At 43.1% G+C, this 20,043-nt stretch overlaps 1 protein-coding gene across 3 annotated transcripts; it reads left to right on the top strand.

Moving 5' to 3' along the window:
- Nucleotides 1-15,030: 15,030 nt before the first annotated feature.
- On the top strand, nucleotides 15,031-17,549 carry BEX5 (brain expressed X-linked 5). 3 transcript variants are annotated; one of them, XM_027534543.1, is made up of 3 exons: nucleotides 15,031-15,192; nucleotides 16,316-16,382; nucleotides 16,934-17,549. In XM_027534543.1, exon 3 carries the CDS (start codon nucleotides 16,963-16,965, stop codon nucleotides 17,299-17,301), a length of 339 nt encoding a protein of 112 aa, XP_027390344.1. In that variant the 5' UTR covers nucleotides 15,031-15,192; nucleotides 16,316-16,382; nucleotides 16,934-16,962; the 3' UTR covers nucleotides 17,302-17,549. The 3 variants fall into 3 exon arrangements, with proteins under 3 accessions (XP_027390344.1, XP_027390343.1, XP_027390345.1); XM_027534542.1 differs by having other exon boundaries at nucleotides 15,031-15,361; XM_027534544.1 differs by lacking the exon at nucleotides 15,031-15,192 and adding an exon at nucleotides 15,670-15,789.
- Nucleotides 17,550-20,043: the final 2,494 nt, after the last annotated feature.

The following is a 20,043-nucleotide window of genomic DNA, read 5'->3' as shown; positions in this document are numbered from 1 at the left end:
CCACCATGGGAAGCACTTCCACTGATGAAGAGGGGAATGCTCCACAGACCCAGCAGTTAGACCGATTGTGGAATGCAGCATAGGAGTGAGCCCAGGACAGGAAGGCATTGTCTTGAGGATCAAACTGCAGACTCAGCATTTTTGGAGTCAGCAGAAGCAGGCTCACATAGATTATCAGGCCTGTCTGAAAAGTACTAAGTCGGAGCATAGAAAGACATAAAATGACGTCACTTAGTTCTGGCCAGGGTGTCACCTCTTAACTCGAGTGTGACACACTCACGAATCAATTCCTGGCACTTTGACAGCTGTGGGAGAAGAAAGAATAACCTGATAAGGGCCTTCCCAGAGGGGCTCAAGGGATTGGCCCCCAGATCCCAATGTTTTTATCAGGACCTCAGCTCCTGGCTCAAATAGAGGATTGCTTGACTCAGAGGCTGGGTCAGGAGTCATATCTCAGAGTTCTGTTAATGCCTGTTGAAAAGCTGAGAGCCGAGTTACATAATTAGTTAATTCCAAGGCTTTAGGAAAAATTTCCATTGAGCATTTTTAGGAATTATTAATTGTCCATCTTCAGACTGTAACCATCCTTTATCATTAATCTTTGCTCCTCTTTTCTCATATCTTTCTAATTCTTCCTCAGTATATTATGGTTTTTCCTGTTCCACAGGACCTGTCCAGATCAAAGGTGTCTGCTGTGAAGGGGTTTTGTAAAGTGCTGCTTTTCTGGCTTGACAGTCAGCCAGAGATTACCTTTGGCTACTTTATTCCCGTCCCTGCTGTGCCCTTCGCAATGCATAACAGCTACTTCTTTAGGACAATATATAGCAGTTAAAAGTCTCTCAATCTCTCTGAAATGCTTAATAGGTTCTCCTGTTGCTGTTTTAAACTGTCTTTCTTTCCAAATTGCAGCATGAACATGTAAAGTCAAATAAGCATACTTAGAATTAGTGTAGATATTTACTCACTGAACGTTGCTTAACTCTAGAGCAGTTTGAAGAGCCTTAAAACCATTTGAATATCTGGAGACCAAACCAGCTTGTCAGTTTGGGGCTGCTAAGTCTTAGTTATAAGTCTATATAAAGGCCTGGCAAGTGTCCCATAACCTGGAATCCAAATGTGTCAGTAGCCTGTGATTCCAAAAAATCCTCTCAATTGTCTTAAATTCATAGGTAAAGGATGATTTAATACAGGTTTAAATCAGAAAGCAAACTTCAAATCAATGACTGAAAAATATTTGGCTCGTTCAGGAATTTCAGACAATAGAGTATAAGGATTAGGCACCACGGGGTATAAAGGAACTACAGCCTCATTTATTATTTATAAATCTTGAACTAGTCTCCATTTATCACTTGATTCCCTATACCCAAAATAGGAGTGTTTCATGGACTGTTACAGGGAATTAATAGCCCCTGCTCCTTTAAATTCTCAATGATGGGTTTCAACCCTTCCTTAATCTCAGGTTTCAGTGGATATTGCTTTTTATGTGGAAATGAATGTGGGTCTTTGAGCTTGACAACTACAGGAATAGCATTTTGTGCTCGATCCACAGATTTTTCCTCAGCCCACACTCTAGGATTTCCATTTTAGTCAATTAAAGGGAGACAAAGGGAGGGCCCCATATTCATGAAAACAGAGGCATGGACCTTGCTTAGTATATCCATCCCCAAAAGAGGCGAGGGAGACTCTGGCACGATCAGAAATTCATGTGAAAATAGCACAGAGTCCCATTTGTATCTTAAAGGATGACTGAAATAATAACGTTTGGCTTGTCCAGACAGTCCCTTTATGGAAGTGGATCGGGAAGAAAGTGGGCCAGGGGCTTCAGTAAGCACAGAGTAAGTTGCCCCAATGTCTAAAAGGAAATTGGCAGATTGGCCGCCTGCAGTTATTAATACCTGGGGTTCCTCAGATGTAATTAAGATGGGAGCTTGAGTGGGGACCGCCAGGCACCTTCAGTCCTGATTGTCTTGAGAGTCTGACCCCTGAAACCTATGCCTCTGGGGGCAGTCTCTCCTCCACTGTGGTCCCTTGCAGACCGGACATGGAGCTGGGGGCAGCTTAGACGCCTGAGGGCAATCCTGCTGGCAGTGCCCCTCCTTCCCACAGTAATAGCAAGCCCATCCCTTTTCACCTGGGTCCCTCTGGGCATTTTTCTCAGGCTGTTTAAGAATAGTTCTGATAGCCACTACAAGGGCTTCCACCTGTTCCTTTGTCTTTCTCTGCCTTTATTTCTTTTTCCTCATATTCCCTACCATAACAGACTGTCTGAGCTAGTTGCAACAGATTATCTAAAGACTGATTTGGTCCCATACACCTGTTTTAATAGCTTATACACCTGTTTTAATAGCTTATGGCATATATCTGGAGCTGATTGAGATAGCGGATATCTCTAGCCAAGTGAGAAATCTCTCTCTTAAGATTACTCTTCCCTCTTCACTTTCAGGATCAGTCTCAGTGAATCTGTGAAGGGCTTCTCTCAGTCTATCTAGGAACTTACCAGGAGCTTCCTTCTCCTCCTGTTCAATGTTTGCCAATTTGCCATAGTTTAAGGCTTAGCACACACTTGCCTGAATCCTTCAAGAACACGTCTGACAAAGTGACTCTGATCCCATCTTCCTTTAGCCGTGTTATAGTCCCAATCTTGTTCTGTAGTTGGGACCGCCTGATTCCCAGTGGGGAAGGTGGCTATCTTGTCTTCCCTCTTCCCTACTGATTCATTACCAAGCCATTCATCTCCATAGGCAACCGCTTTCCCCAAAACTCGAGTTTTTGAGTCACGAGTCAGCATTTGTCCCAAGATATACATCATATCTTTCCAAGTAATGTCATAAAGCAGAGTAACACCTTTAAAAGCTCTAATATATTTTTCTGGGTCCTCTAAATAATCTCCTAGATCCTCCTTGATTCTTTGTATTTCTTGATAAGAAAAGGGCTTATTAACTCACATAGATTGATTATTTCTCCTGGTGGGTGCTTCATGAAGAGGCAACAGCTTGTATGGCTGTTCCTCAGCCTCTCTAGCTGCTTGGCGCATATGATCCCAGGGATAGATTGGAGAAACCTATTTTTCTTTATCTCTTTGTCTCCTGTCCTCAATCTTATCCTGTATTTCACCCTTAATTTTTTTTTTTTTTTTTTTGGTCTGAGCTTCTCTTACTTCAATTGTCTGAGTTTCTATTGAAACCAGAGTAGTCTCAGGTAGTACTGAGACAGGGGTTGTTTGGACCTCTACTTGGGCAATTTGAATCTCAGTTTGAGTTTCTGCTGAGACCAAGGCAACCCTTCGGGGTGGGGGGTTGTTCCCTGACTTTCAGTTTGGTCAGTTTGGAACCCTGGATACAGGGGCAAAGTAGGAGGACAGGAGGGAGCTGAAGATTTCATACCCAAATCTATACCCTTAGGACATAAGTCTGGCATGTCTCGCAGAAAAATAAAGGGCAACACATATGCTACTTCTATCCATTTCCCTTGTTTTATACAGAACTGGTCTAATTGTAAAACAGTATTATAATTAAGAGACCCTCCAACTGGCCATGGTTTGCCATCCTCCAATGGATACCGTGGCCATGCAGTATCACATAGGAAGATCAGGTGCATCTTCTTTAAGCTCTGGGGATCAAATATATCCCAGTTTTTCAGGATACAGTTCAAAGTAGTGATGCTGGAATTGTTAGCTCCCATCTGTAAGAGAGAAAAAAAGCAACCATCTTTCTACTGGAGATGTCCCTCCCTGCTCTAGATGAGGGTGTAGATAGACTTTACACCGAAGCTTTCCTTCCCTGGTCAGATTTAGTCTGTCCCTTACTGACACAGGTGCCATACTTGTCCTTCCCGGTTCTACCACCAAGGCGGGGTGGAGATGCACCAGGGGTAGACCTGATAGCATCTCACACTAGTGTCCAGTTCCTCACCATTAAAACCTTGCTTGCCTCTGATGCCACCCGGGTGCAATCAGAGTAACCTTCTGGAATGCTTCCTAGGCTAAAACTTCTGGGGGAAGCATTTGTCTCCTGAGTGCCTGTGCATGACCCTAAGTATATTCTTGAGCACAATAAGACCAGTACAGACAAAAAACCAATATGTTCCTTCCGAGCATCACCACACAAGTATAAACAATAGCAAAAGAGATGGTGAAAGACTGGTCAGTGAGGAAAAAGTGATTTTTGTCCTCGAGTTATTTGGGACTGTCCTTCCAGTTCATTCCCACAGATTTCACAGTAAGAATATCTGAGGAATTGGGACAAAAGCCACTGGCGAACCTCCTCTGCTCCACTAAGAGCTAGTGTTACCAAAGGAAGAAGACCGCTGTGCTTCCTATCTGAGTAACCTTTAGCCTGAGAGATGCTCTTGAGGCTAGAGCTCCATCTAGCTCCTGAACTTTCGATTCCTAGTGAGGCTAGGCACTTCCTGACTACCAATCCAAGTTTGGGACCTAAGTAACAGTACACAGTAACAGCATAGATCACAAGTCCCTTGAAAGTCTATGATCCAACAGATTAAGTTAGTAGTTCTAATTCCCAGGAAGTTATGAAATAGTCAAAAAGACTAGAAAGTTTCACTGAGAAAGGAGAGTTTGGTCCACACGGTTAGCCCATTTCTGGCCACTCCCCTCAAAGAGAGCATGGGTAACTCTTGGCATTGGCAGATCAGTATAATCCCCTGACAGAATTTCTGCCATAAGCCGTATGAGGTCACTGTGAAATCTCAGAGCAGGGCTCCTCACTTCCTTCTTGCAGGGCATGTCATTCACTCACACAAGCACACCGTAGAGTTAGTAAAGTACAGCAGAAAATGTGTTTGGTAAGTGAGCAAAGAACTAGAGCTCCAAGCATCCTTACCTTGTCCTGAAGGATCCCACATGAGCCTCCAAGATGAAAAGCTGTTGCTGAACCACGAAAGATGCCAGGATTCTTGGCCCCCAGAGGAGAGGAATTCAATCTGGGACCAGTGACGAGGCTTGATCGCTCAGAGCTTTTGTGTAATAAAGTTTTATTAAAGTATAAAAGAGACAGAAAACGCTTCTAACACTTCTGTTAGGTCTATAACTTTTCTGTCCTTTATTGTGCCCATCTTTGCATGAAATGTTCCCTTGGTATCTCTAATTTTCTTGAAGCAATCTATAGTCTTTCCCAATCTATTGGTTTCCTCTCTTTCTTTGCATTGTTCACTTAAGAAGGCTTTCATATCTCTCCTTGTTACTCTTTGGAACTTTGCATTCAGATGGGTATATCTTTCCTTTTCTCCTTTGCCTTTTGCTTCTCTTCTTTTCTCAGCTATTTGTAAGGCTTCTTCAGACAATCACTTTGCATTTTTGCATTTCTTTTGCTCAAAATCCTTCAAGCTAGGCTTCAACAGTATGTGAACCAAGAGAAAAATCAAGAGAATTCTAGAAAAACTTCTGCTTCATTGATTACACTAAAACCTTTGACTGTGTGGATCACAGCAAACTATGGAGAATTCTTAAAGAGATGAGAATACAGACCACCTTATGTGCCTCCTGAGAAACCTGTATGCAGGTCAAGAAGCAACAGTTAGAACTGGACATGGAACAACAGATTGGTTCCAAATTCGGAAAGGAGTACATCAAGGCTGTATATTGTCACCCTGTTTATTTACTTCTATGCAGAATATATCATGTGAAATGCCTGGCTGGATAAAGCACAAGCTGGACTCAAGATTGCTGAGAGAAATATCAATAACATCAGATATGCAGATGACACCACCCTTATAGCAGAATGTGAAGAGGAGCTAAAGAGCCTATTGATGAAGGTGAAGAAGGAAAGTGAAAAAACTGGCTTAAAATGGAACATTCAAAAAACCAAGATCATGGCATCTGGTCCCATCACTTCATGGCAAATAGATGGTGAAACAATGGAAACAGGGACAGACTATTTTCTTGGGCTCCAAAATCACTGCAGATGGTGACTGCAGCCATGAAATTAAAAGGCTCTTGCTTCTTGGAAGAAAATCTATGACAAAGCTAGGCAGCATGTTAAAAAGCAGAGACATTACTTTGTTTACAAAAGGTCCACATAACCAAAGCTATGGTTTTTCCAGTAGTCATGTATGGATGGGAGAGATGTACCATAAAGAAGGCTGAACACTGAAGAACTGATGCTTTTGAACTGTGGTATTGGAGAAGACTCTTGAGAGTCCCTTGGACTGCAAGGATATCAAACCAGTCCATCCTAAAGGAAATCAACCCTGAATATTCATTGGAAGGACTGATGTTGAAGTGAAAGCTCCAATACTTTGGCCACCTGGTGTGTAGAGCTGATGCATTAGAAAAGATCCTAATGCTGGGAAAGATTGAAGGCAGGAGGAAAAGGGGATGACAGAGGATGAGATGGTTGGATGGCATCACTGACCTGATGGATATGAATTTGAGCAAACACCGGGAGATAGTGAAGGACAGGGAAGGACTGAAGTGCACTTCAGTAGTCCATGGAGTTGCAAAGAGTTGGATATGACTGAATGACTGAAGAACAACAACAAGTGCTCTGATATGAGAGGTTGATACTGGAGGAGGCTGGTGGGTGGGAGGTATATGGGAACTCTCTGTCATTTTGCTCTGAACTTAAAATTGCTCTAAAAATAAAGTCCATTAAAATATATATCTCATAACTTCAAATATGAGATCTCTTCATCAAAGCTGAACAGAACAAAAATTAGAGGCAGAAGAGAGAATTATATTGAAAAGTGAAAAATGTTTGCAATATTTCAAAGAGAAAGTATGAAATTATGGAAATGAGATGTGAATACAAGAAAAAATGCTTTTAAAATATGTTGAGAAAGTGAAGGAGGCAACTGCATTGGCCTGGGGTTCTAACTGTACTGAAACATAATTATGAGGAAGCCCTTGAGCAAGCTATTAGGAGAAAAGCTGTGACTAGAGAGTGGGAAGTTTGATTTCATTACTTCTGTTTTGGTAATGAAGCAGTTTTGAGTTATTTTTATTCACTTGTTTAATACATTTTTATTGGATTCTTACTTTGTGCCAGATACTATTCACACACTGGCACATCAGTTCACTCACTCAGTATGTCAGACTCTTTGCAACCCCATGGACTGCAGCACGCCAGGCTTCCCTGTCCATCACCAGCTCCCAGACCTTGCTCAAACTAATGTCCATCAAGTCAGTGATGCCATCCAACCATGTCATCCTCTGTCATCCCCTTCTCCTTCAATTTTTCCCAGCATCAGGATCTTTTCTAAATGAGTCAGTTCTTTGCATCAGGTGGCCAAAATATTGGAGTTTCAGCTTCAATATCAGTCCTTCCAATGAATATTCAGGACTAATTTCCTTGAGGATGGACTGGTTGGATCTCTTTGCAGTCCAAGGGACTCTGAAGAGTCTTCTCCAATACCACAGTTCAAAAGCATCAATTCTTTGGTGCCCAGCTTTCTTTACAGTCCAACTCTCACATCCATACATGACCACTGGAGAAACCATCGCTTTGACTAGACGGACTTTGTTGGTAAAGTAATGTCTCTTCTTTTTAATGTGCTGTCTAGGTTGCTCATAGTTTTTCTTCCAAGGAGCAAACATCTTTTAATTTCATGGCTGCAGTCACCATCTGCAGTGATTTTGGCACATAGGCACATAGTAGGCATCCAATTCCTTAGCAGCTCAGTTGGTAAAGATTGTGCCTGTAAAAGATGTGTTTTCAATCCCTAGGTCAGGAATATACCCTGGAGAAGGAAAATTACAACCCACTCCAGTATTCTTACCTGAAGAATCCCATGGGCAGAGGAGCCTGGTAGGACAGAATCTATGGGATCACAAGAGTCAGACACGACTTAGTGACTAAACTGCCACTATGCACCAGATACCCTTCAAGGTACTTGAGATACATTAGTTAAAAACAAACACACACACACACACACACACACACATACACACACACATGAAACAAAGCAAAACAAAAACCCACACACAAACAAATAAAACAAAGATTCATGTCATTGTGGAGTTGACATGTTAACAGCCTTTTGTTTCTTGACAAATTACTCCAAAATGTGTCAGTCTCCACAATAAACATTCATTATCTTACACAGTTTACAAGGGTCAGGAATTCTGGGAAAGCTGAGAATATTTCATGAGGTTACAGTTAATATGTCTGCCAGGGCTGTAGTCATCTGAAGGCTTGATGGTCTGGAGGACCTGCTTTCAGGTTCACTCATACGGCTATTGAAAGTGGTATCATTTTCTTGCTAGCTGTTAGCCAGAGGCCTTATCTCCTCACTGTATGGGCCTCACCACAAAGCTTCTCATGAGAGGGCAGCTAGCTTCCCCCAGAGCAAATGACCTGAGAGAGAGTAAGAGAGAGAAACCAAGATAGAAGATACAAGTTTTTTTTTTTTTTTTTTTTAGAACCGAATCTCAGAAGTAGCATACTAGCATTTTTGTCACTTCTAGATACTGGGGATACAACAATGAGCAAAGAGGCCAATACCTTTGGCTTCTTTTAGGGGAAATCACTAGGCATGGGGGACTGGAGATGTACATATAGTTAGAGTAGCTTCAGGGCAGATAAGTTAGGGTAGGGGCAGTTGAAGCATTCTCTTTAGACTTGGTAAATTTGGAGAAAGAAAGGCTTTGATCATGAAGATTTGACTATGCCCTTATGGATTTAGGCACCAGATCTTTATACTCAGAAAGATTAACCTCTGAAGATTGGAAATTGTCAAGTGACGGCCCAAATAAGATCAAGGACTTTCATGCTGCTCCTGTCTTTGTGCATAATAAGAAATGCTGCCTTCATACAAAGGTGAGGGGCACCCTCAGATCAGATCAGATCAGTCGCTCAGTCGTGTCCGACTCTTTGTGACCCCATGAATCACAGCACGCCAGGCCTCCCTGTCCATCACCAACTCCCGGAGTTCACTCAGACTCACATCCATCGAGTCAGTGATGCCATCCAGCCATTTCATCCTCTGTCGTCCCCTTCTCCTCCTGCCCCCAATCCCTCCCAGCCTCAGAGTCTTTTCCAATGAGTCAACTCTTCGCATGAGGTGGCCAAAGTACTGGAGTTTCAGCTTTAGCATCAGTCCTTCCAAAGAAATCCCAGGGCTGATCTCCTTCAGAATGGACTGGTTGGATCTCCTTGCAGTCCAAGGGACTCTCAAGAGTCTTCTCCAACACTACAGTTCAAAAGCATCAATTCTTCGGCACTCAGCCTTCTTCACAGTCCTTCTTCAGTCCAACTCTCACATCCATACATGACCACAGGAAAAACCATAGCCTTGACTAGATGAACTTTGTTGGCAAAGTAATGTCTTTGCTTTTCAATATGCTATCTAGGTTGGTCATAACTTTCCTTCCAAGGAGTTAAGCGTCTTTTAATTTCATGGCTGCAGTCACCATCTGTAGTAATTTTGGAGCCCAGAAAAATAAAGTCTGACACTGTTTCCACTGTTTCCCCATCTATTTTTCATGAAGTGATGGGACCAGATGCCATGATCTTCGTTTTCTGAATGTTGAGCTTTAAGCCAACATTTTCACTCTCCACTTTCACTTTCATCAAGAGCCGTTTTAGTTCCTCTTCACTTTCTGCCATAAGGGTGGTGTCATCTGCATATCTGAGGTTATTGATATTTCTCCTGGCAATCTTGATTCCAGCTTGTGTTTCTTCCAGTCCAGCGTTTCTCATGATGTACTCTGCATATAAGTTAAATAAACAGGGTGACAATATACAGCCTTGATGAACTCCGTTTTCTATTTGGAACCAGTCTGTTGTTCCATGTCCAGTTCTAACTGTTGGTTCCTGACCTGCATACACATTTCTCAAGAGGCAGATCAGGTGGTCTGGTATTCCCATCTCTTTCAGAATTTTCCACAGTTTATTGTGATCCACACAGTCAAAGGCTTTGGCATAGTCAATAAAGCAGAAATAGATGCTTTTCTGGAACTCACCCTCACGCCTAACTAAAGGTTATGATCAGTCATAAACTCTTTTAGAGCAAAGCCTTCTCTGCCTTCCTAGTACCTAGCACAGGGCCTACCATGTTGTATTGATATGTGCTCAATAAAAGCTTGGAACAGGAGATTATGTGATCCATTCTACATATTAGATGCCCCACCAATATTTGCTGTGCAAATGAATCAATGAATGCAAACCAGTAATTCCTATACAACATGTTTTCAGCTGCATCAGAGAAGAACCTAGAAAGGGCAAGATGAGGTCTCTACATGGTTTCACAAAGTGAATGAGGTGAGCTGGGCAGCAGCCCTGAAGTTGATGACCTTTCTGTCTGGAAACTGCACTGAGACAAAACATAAAATATAAAACTGAGTTGTATACCTAATTTTATTTTCTTCAATCTATCTTTATTAATATGGTCCACTTTGATATGTTGCTAAAAGGTGGGGAATACATTAGCTAGAGCCACAATAGTGACCTTGATTCCAGATCCAATTCTTCCAATTAAGGCCAAAGCCCAATACTATGGTCTATATACTGTTCTAGAGAATACCTATTTTTTTCAGTGTTGCCTTTGGTACTTTAGCTGTGCCTTTAAACGTATTCTATGTGGTCAGCTTCTTCTGGATAGTGCAGCATGTGATATGACCAATGGATCCCTTTGTCATGGACCCATTTCTTCACATCCTTTACTGTGAAGTGGCTACAATGTGCAGATGTTATACTAGGTGGGATTATATGGGATTCTATGACCATGGATCAGGCACTCAAAAAGCCCCCAGTTAGTGGTGCTTACTGAGGCTGTGCAAGCAGAAAACAAAAACTCATACCCTGTCAGCATGAACCTCTGACCCTTCCAAGATAGAAAGGGTCCAATATACTCAACTTTCCATTAAGTGACCTCTTGGTCTCCTCGAAAATAATGATATATTTGGGAAGTAGCCTTAGCCTCTGTTGCCATAGGTTGAATATTCATAGTAGGAAGCAGTTAGAATGTCTTGGTATATAGTTTTATGCTATTGGGCCCATATATAGTCTCCATTTCTACCACCATGGCCACTCCTTTGAAATGCCCATTAGGTCAGTCCTGAGGTAGTCAAGATGCATTCTGGTTAAGGTCAATTAGTTATGTGTGTGCTCAATCGTGTCTGACTCTTTGCAACCCATGGACTCTAGCCTGCCAGGCTCCTATGTTCATGGAGTTTTTCAGACAATAATACTGGAGTGAGTTGCATTTCCTGCTCCAGGGGATCTTCCCGACCCAGGGATTGAACCTGCATCTCTTGCATCTCCTGGATTGGCAGGCAGATTCTTTACCACTGTGCCGTCTGGAAAGCCAATATCAATTAGCTGAGTCATTTTGTCTACTTAGCTGTATGGTTACTCTTTTATGATGGATGGTTTCAAACAGCCATTAAAGTAGGATTGATACCAAAATCTTCTTATTTCATGAACACCCCTATATGTCCACTCACATGCCTCTACTCCAGACTACCTTTTCTATGATCTTTTCTTTACATGCTCCTGACCAGATGGCCAGATCATTGGTCACTACCCATAAATCCATGTATACTCTCACCTTGAGCCACTGGTCCTTTCATACAAAGTGAATGATCAGGTGCACTATGTGTAGCCCTATCCATTGGGAAAATCTTCCATCCTTGCTACTTTTCAAGACCACTCTTAAATGTGGCTCAAATGCATCCACATACCAAGCTGACCCACCTATAAACCAACCTTGAGCTATTCTTCCTTCTCCTTCAGCAGGTTATATGGGAACACATTCTCCCCACCCCACCCCACTCCTGTCACCAACCATACAGCTAAAGGTACAAGCCAGGAGAGAGACACTGGTGAAATTGCGGTGGGCAACATGGGAATCTAGGCTACCTGCTCATGTACCTACCCTGTGCCTTCTGGTCTTCTTTGGATCTAATTCAGATGTTCTGTTTCCAACTTATAATGGCCTGAAAGAATTCTGTGGGTTCTGAAAGAATCCATACTAATGAGTAGTTCCATATATATGGTCATTTGGTACTCCATGGTCAAGCATTCTCTGTCTACCAGATCCTGATACCAAACTAGGAGGTCTCTCTCAAAAGGTGTGTAATTATCATCTGTGGATGACACAGCTTTACTCTAGAATCCTGAGACTTCCCATAAGGTCCATGTTGCCTCTTTTTCTACTCAATGCACAGAGACTACTGAATCATGTGACTCAAGAAACAAAGCTGATGGCAGCATGGTCTGGATCTATTGCAGAGACCCTTCCTGCATAGAATACCCCACTGAAAACTGGAAGCCTTCTATGTCACCTAAGATATGGGCCAGAGCAGTATTCCTAAGTGTTGCTTCCCAAACCCGAAGATCCTTCCCAAATGCTATGCTTCCTTTTTTGTTGGAGGGGATGCAAGGTGCAGCAACATGTGTTTTACTCTGGAGGAAGTGCCCTGACATTCTCTTGACTACTGTAACTTTAAAAATGTTAATGATGCACTAAGTCTCTAAATCTTCTTAGGATTTATCTCCCACCCTCTAGAGCACATATGTCTTACCACAGCCTCTTATTGCTCTTCCTGTCCAATCAGTATAATGTAATGTATATAATGGATCAGTATGATGTTCTGTGAGATGTCTTGGCAGTTCAGATCTTGTTTGTGGTAGGAAAAATCTATAAATGAATAAGTTATCTGGTCCAGATGTGAATGTAAAATGTTCCTTTGTTTCCCCAGATTTTTTGAAATGTAATTGACATATAATGTTGTGTGTGTTTAAAGCTTACAACATGGTGATTTGATACACCTTTATATTGAGAAATGATTACCACCATAGATTGTTAACATCTCCATCACCTCACATAATTACAATTTGTGAATAATGAGTGAAAGTATTTAAGATATATTTTCTTAGCACTTCCCTGATGGCTCAGACAGTAAAGAATCTGTCTGCAACATGAGAGACCTGGGTTTGATCTCTGGGTCAGAAAGATCCCCTGGAGAAGGGCACAGCAACTCACTCCAGTATTCTTGGAGAATCCCATGGACAGAGGAGCCTGGTGAGCAACAGGCCATAGGGTCACAAAGAGTCAGATACAACTGAAGCAACTTAGCATGCATGCATGCATATTACAGTATTAGAGTTTTCTGAATTTGACTATATGCTTACTTACCAGTGTATTTTATATTTTAATATGATTTCATGTTACTAATTATTAGTGCCCATTTATTTCATCTTGAAGAACTCTTTTCAGCATTTCTTGTAAGGTTGGTCTAGTGATGACAAACTCTCTTAGCTTTTGTTTGGGAAAGTACCTCATTGTGATTTCTGAAAGATAATTTTGCTGGTGAAGTATTCTTGACTGGTGTTTCTTTTCTTCTAGCACAATGAATATACTATTCCAATCTCTCTTGTTCTGTAAGATTTTGGCTGATAGCCTTATGGAAGTTCCGTTGTATATGAGGAATTTTTTTCCTCTTATTGTTTTAAAAATCCTCTTTGTGTTTTGCTTTAGTTAATTTTATTATAATATGTCTTGGAGATGATCATTTGTACTGAAAATTTCAGATCACCCATTAGCTTCATTAACTTGGGTGTCTAAATCTCTCTGTAGATTTGGGAAGTTCTCAGCTATTATTTCTTTAAATAAACTTTCTGTTCCTTTCTACTTTGCTACTCCTTCTGGGACTCCAATAACACATATATTGTTTCTCTTAAGGATATTCCATAGTTCATATAAGCATTTTTTCATTCTTTCTCTTTCTTTTTTCTTTTCTATCATCTGACAGGATAATTTCAAAGGTCCTCTTTTCTATTTCACAGATTATTTCTTCTGCTTGATCCAGTCTGTTTTTAATGATCTCTATTGCAGGTTTTATTTTAGTCATGTAATCTTTAGCTCCAGTATTTTTGTTTGGTTCTTTATTATGATTTCTATCTCTTTGTTAATCTTATTTTTGTGTACTGTTTTCCTGATTTCATTACATTGTTTTTGTTTTCTTGTAGCTCACTGAACTTTAAAAAAAAAAAAAAACAACTGTATTAAATTCTTCATTTGAAAAATCACAGATCTCCATTTCTTTGGGATCACTTACTGAAAAATTATTGTGTACCTTTGGTGGTGTCATATTTCCTTGATTTGTCATGTTCCATGAAGTCTTACATTTCTGTGTTCATATTTGAAGGAGCTGTCCCCTCTTCCAGTCTTTCAGTCAGTTCAGTTCAGTTCAGTCACTCAGTCGTGTCCAACTCTTTGCGACCCCATGAATCGCAGCACGCCAAGCCTCCCTGTCCATCACCAACTCCCGGAGTTCACTCGGACTCACATCCATCGAGTCAGTGATGCCATCCGGCCATCTCATTCTCTGTCGTCCCCTTCTCCTCCTGCCCCCAATCCCTCCCAGCATCAGGGTTTTTTCCAATGAGTCAACTCTTCGCATGAGGTAGCCAAAGTACTGGAGTTTCAGCTTTAGCATCATTCCTTCCAAAGAAATCCCAGGGCTGATCTCCTCCAGAATGGACTGGTTGGATCTCCTTGCAGTCCAAGGGACTCTCAAGAGTCTTCTCCAACACCACAGTTCAAAAGCATCAATTCTTCGGCGCCCAGCCTTCTTCACAGTCCAACTCTCACATCCATACATGACCACTGGAAAAAGCATAGCCTTGACTACCTCCTACCTGTTTTCCAGACTTTCTAGACTCGCACTCCCCAACCCCAACACACCCTGTCCCGGTTCCAGCCTGGGACAAAACCAACAAGACTGATGGGGGAAATTCTAGGTTTTACTTGCTTCAGAGTGGAAGGGAGAGAAGTGAACATTTAATAGTACAGAAGAGGAAGAAGCAATTCTTTAAAAGCTCCAGCAGAAATCAGGAAAAAGGCAAATACAAACGACAAAATACTATGACCTGTTTGGTGTCGAAGATGCTAAATAGAAAAATGAATAGATAAACAAACAAACAAACAAACAAATAAATAAATAATGGATCTGCAGTACCCAGTGGTATAGTTGGGGGGAAAGTAGGAATGAGGCAAAAGGTGGCCACGCCCCTGCTCCCGCCCCCAGCCCTCTCTAGCTCCGCAGGTAGGAACCTCAAATCGGGATGTGAGCTCACGGTGACGCAGACCTAGAGCCTGCGCTTAAACTGGTCTCTCTTTCCAGTTGCAGTCCGTAGTCCTTTGCGGCTGTGCGCCGACTCGCTGTTGCCTTAAGGTGGGCGAACTGTACCCACAAAGGAGGAAGTCGTGGAAGCTGACTGCGATCCTCGGCAGGTTGGAGGGCGCTGACTGGGGAGGGGAGCGGGGGCCTAAGGGTAAAGACCAGAGCGAGGCCAGGACTCGATTCTCTCTACTGCTTCTCCGATGACCTCACGTTTGTTTGGTGCAAGAAATGGAGGACTTGGTGGGAGGAATTCAAGAGGCGCCAAGGGTTGAAGAATGGGTACGAGACAGTATCTCCGAAGAGTTGGGCGATTGGGCAATGTCTGGAAGAGAAGGACCGGGAAAGGAGACTGCTAGAAACGACCTGATTACTGCAGCTAGCTGGGAGGGGCGCGCAACCGGCAACCCTGGGTTGGGGGTGGCAGACTCTGCAGCGGGTCTAAGCCTCCGTTCCCGGTATTTCTTCACTTTCCTTCCATTTTGGAGCCGGAAATGGTGGCTGTGGGAACTCGAAGGAAGAGTAGGGGAGGGGACCGGCTGCTGCTGCAGAGGATAGAGACAGGGATTAGGTGTGGGAAGCACGTCCCTTCTATGGAAGAGGCAATCGATTGCGTGTGCTACGGACTTCTGAACATAGGCCGGGAGCAGGAAACAGTTTCTGGTCGCTTCAGGTCGGTGTGAGTGTGGGCACTGCCTGCGGACGCTAGGGTAAGCCTGACAAAGCGCTGACGCCACAGCGGGGACAGGTTTGCTATGCCCACGTTACCTCTTCTCCCTTCGTCCATCTTGATGCATAAAATGGTGGGCAGTGGAAGAAGGGTGAGCTCCAGAAAGTCCACTGGTCCCCGAAAGGTCCTGGCAGATACCTACATTGCAATTATTTATAAATAAACCACGTAGCCACCCAGCAAGCTCTTTGGATTGCCCCCGCCTCGCAAGTTGTCCCTTTGCTTTCAAGAAATGGTAATTAGATGACGGGGAAGGACCAGACAGTGGAGATGAGGGGCATAAAGAAGAGGTTTTGAAATAATCAGCTTTGATTAGAATGTCTGTTTCTGGAAGACAGGGTCACAGGGCAGGAATAAAAGCCCTGAGAAGGGATAGAGGAGAAAGGGAAGGCAGCAACACATTTCTAGCGGAGTCCTAAACTCACTAGACAGCTGTCGCCCCACCCTCACGCTGGTCCTTTAATCAGAGTGATCAGTGCTGGCTATTGTCGCATTTCTGTCTGTAGGTCTTTAGGTCCGTTGGTGCAGCAGATTTCAAGGCTGAGAGAGGAAGACTGCTTCTGATCCCTGCAGGTATGGGAGATGCCTGGGACTCTCTATTGTAAGGGTGCAGAATGGGGGGAATTCCAGCCCTCCCTGCCCGACTAAGTGCAGGAGAAACCTGGCCGAGACTGTGGGCCTGTGGCTGGTGACAGAAGAAGGGAGTAGAAGGGCAAGCTCTGGGTGCCCCTGGACAACTTGTAAGGAGCTCCGGAGGCTAAGGCCTGGTCTTTCCGCCATGGTCCTGCCCACCATCCACTGGGAGCCAGGAGTGGAGGAGGGAAGGATTTTCAGGGAAAATGATGGGCTTTGGGGCAGGGCTGGATCTGGGGCTGGAGAAGGAAATGGCAGCCCACTCCAGTACTCTTGCCTGGAAAATACCATGGATGGAGGAGCCTGGTAGGCTACAGTCCATGGGGTATCAAAGAGTCCGACACGACTGAGCGACTTCACTTTCACCTTCTTTTCTTTGGATCTGGGGCACCCCCTTAGAGGACACACTGAAGTCTCTCAGGTGGTGAAACATTTGCTCACAGAGCTCTGAATCTTGTTATTACAAAGCATTCAATCCTTTCATCTCCTAGGAAGAAGAAGCGGGAAAAAAAATCTCAAGATGGAAAAGGACCCCAAGGAAAGGAGAGAAGAGGAGCAGGCTCCGGTGCAGAATGAAGAAGCTTGCCCTATGGGAGGTGGTGAAGGCCCCAAGCCTAGAGAAAATGTTAGAGGGGATTGGGACCCACCTGCCCAGGATTTTAGAGAGGATATGCCCAATGGGCTTGTCAATAACATTGACATCATAGATGGAGATGCTGATGATATGGAGAGGTTCATGGAGGAGATGAGAGAGCTAAGGAGGAAAATTAGGGAGCTTCAGCTAAGGTACAGTCTGCGCATTCTTATTGGAGATCCTCCTCACCATGACCATCATGATGAATTTTGCCTTATGCCTTGAATGCTGAGGTTAATAATCATAAACCCCCTGCTGTGCAAACTTGCATTTTCTTGATGTACCCTTTACTCTGAACCTTTTATGTTCTGTCATTTTTCAGATTAGTGATTTCATTTTCACTTTTGACTTTGTAAGGATTTCTGTCAACTTGCAGAAAAGCAGGGGAGCTTTTATGAACTTGCATGAAAAGATGTCTATTACATATTGTAAAGCTAATAAAGCAGTTCAAAAAGCAGTCAGTAGATACACTATCTCATTTTAAAGCATGCATTTTATATATATATATATATATATATATATATATATATACACACACACACACAGAGAGAGATCTGAATGTGTCTTTTTATTTTCTTGATTAGCTGTTTTTTTCTTATTTTCCCAAAATAATTATACATGTGTCAAAAAAAAAATATAATCAAAGAACTTACCAATCAGATTATAAAGGGAATGGAGACAATAAATATTTGAGACACAATTTAAAGACATAAATCTTATATTATCTCTGGATCTCTTATTTAGAAGCACAAACCTATTAATCATTACAGATATGTTTCTTTAATATCATCCTTGTTCAGTTGCCCAGTCAAGTCTGACTCTTTGCAACCCCACGGACTGCAGCACACCAAGCCTCCCCGTCCTTCACCATCTCCCGAAGTTTGCCTGAGTTCATGCCCATTGCATCAGGTGATGCCATCCAGCCATCTCATCCTCTGATGCCCTCTTTTCCTTCTGCCATCAATCATTCCCAGCATCAGGGACTTTTCCAGTAAGTCAAAATATAAACAAATATCAGCCTATTTGTTTATAAAATGAAGATAGAACATGATTTACAGAGCTATTGTGGTAATCAAATGAGGTAGTGACTGAAATCTGTGTCTGGCTCAATGGACACATGCAAGGCCCAACCCTCTAGGTGTCCTTCATATTTAGGTAAGGACACAAGCAAGTCTACCAGGAAGTCGACTGACTGCCAGTAGGAGACACCCTTCTATATCTGGGAGGGATATAGTTGTGCATAATGCCATGACTGCTTGGCACTCCTTCCCCTTCTGCTAGATTTTCCTCCCTCCACTAGTCCCCACCACGACTGATGCTCTGAAGGAGTCTTAAAGGTGACAAAGACTGCCTAATAATTTTGGACCCCTTGGTGGTCTGAATCCCCAGTTTGTCCACTCAGAAATGAGGAGAATGCCCCTTCCTGCTTAGTGTGCTTTCAGTTCAGTTCACTCAGTCGTGTCTGACTCTTTGTGATCCCATGGACTGCAGCACACCAGGCTTCCCTGTCCATCACCAACTCCTGGAGCTTGCTTGAACAAATGTCCATCAAGTAGGTGATACCATCCAAACATCTCATACTCTGTCATTCCCTTCTCCTGCCTTCAATCTTTCCCAGCATCGGTGTCTTTTTCCAATGAGTCAGTTCTTCACATCAGGTGGCCAAAGTATTGGAGCTTCAGCATCAGTCCTTCCACTGAATATTCAGGACTGATTTCCTTGAGGATGGACTGGTTGGATCTCCTTGCAGTCCAAGGGACTCTCAAGAGTCTTCTCCGACACCACAGTTCAAAAGCATCAATTCTTTGGTGCTCAGCTTTCTTTATGGTCCAATTCTCACATCCATACATGACTACTGGAAAACCCATAGCTTTGACTAGACAAACCTTTGTCAGAAAAGTAATGTCTCTGCTTCGTAATACACTGTCTAGGGCTGCCCTTGTGGCTCAGCTGGTAAAGAATCTGCCTGCAATGTGGGAGACCTGGGTTCGATCCCTGGGTTGGGAAGATCCCCTGGAGAAGGGAAGGGCTACCCATTCCAGTATTCTGGCCTGGAGAATTCCATGGACTTTATAGTCCTTTGGGTCACAAAGAGTTGGACATGACTGAGTGACTTTCACTAGGTTGCTGCTGAGTCACTTCAGTCGTGTCCGACTCTGTGCAACCCCATAGACGGCAGCCCAACAGGATGCCCCGTCCCTGGGATTCTCCAGGCAAGAACACTGGAGTGGGTTGCCATTTCCTTCTCCAACGCGTGAAAGTGAAGTCGCTCAGTCGTGTCTGACCCTCAGCCCATGGACTGCAGCCTTCCAGGCTCCTCCATCCGTGGGATTTTCCAGGCAAGAGTACTGGAGTGAGGTGCCATTGCCTTCTCCATTCACTAGGTTAGTCAGAGCTTTTCTTCCAAAGAGCAAGTGCATTTTAATTTTATGGCTGCAGTCACCATCTGCAGTGATTTTGGAGCCCAAGAAAATAAAGTCTGTCACTCTTTCCTTTGTTTCCCTATTTATTTGCCATGAAGTGATTGGACTGGATGCCATGATCTTAGTTTTTTGAATGTTGAGTTTTAAGCCAAATTTTTCACTTTCCTCTTTCACTTTCATCAAGAGGCTCTTTAGTTACTTTTGCTTTCTGCAGTAAGTGTGGTGTCATCTACATATCTGAGGTTATTGCTATTTCTCCCAGCAATCTTGATTCCAAATGTGCTTCATCCAGCTAGGCATTTCGCATGATGTACTCTGCATATAAGTTAAATAAGCAGGGGGACAATATAGAGCCTTGATGTACTGCTCTCCCAATATGGAACCAGTCTGTTGTTCCATGTTTGGTTCTAACTTGCCTCTTGACCTGCATACAGATATCTTGGGAGGCAGGTAAGGTGTTCTGGTACTCCCATCTCTAAGAATTTTCCACTTTGTTGTGATCCACACAGTCAAAGGCTTTAGTGTAGTCAATGAAGCAGAAGTA

Source organism: Bos indicus x Bos taurus, chromosome X, assembly GCF_003369695.1.
Source record: "Bos indicus x Bos taurus breed Angus x Brahman F1 hybrid chromosome X, Bos_hybrid_MaternalHap_v2.0, whole genome shotgun sequence".
NCBI lineage: Eukaryota > Metazoa > Chordata > Mammalia > Artiodactyla > Bovidae > Bos > Bos indicus x Bos taurus.
Note: the sequence above shows the minus strand (reverse complement) of the source record. Positions and strands in the feature narration are given on the sequence as shown.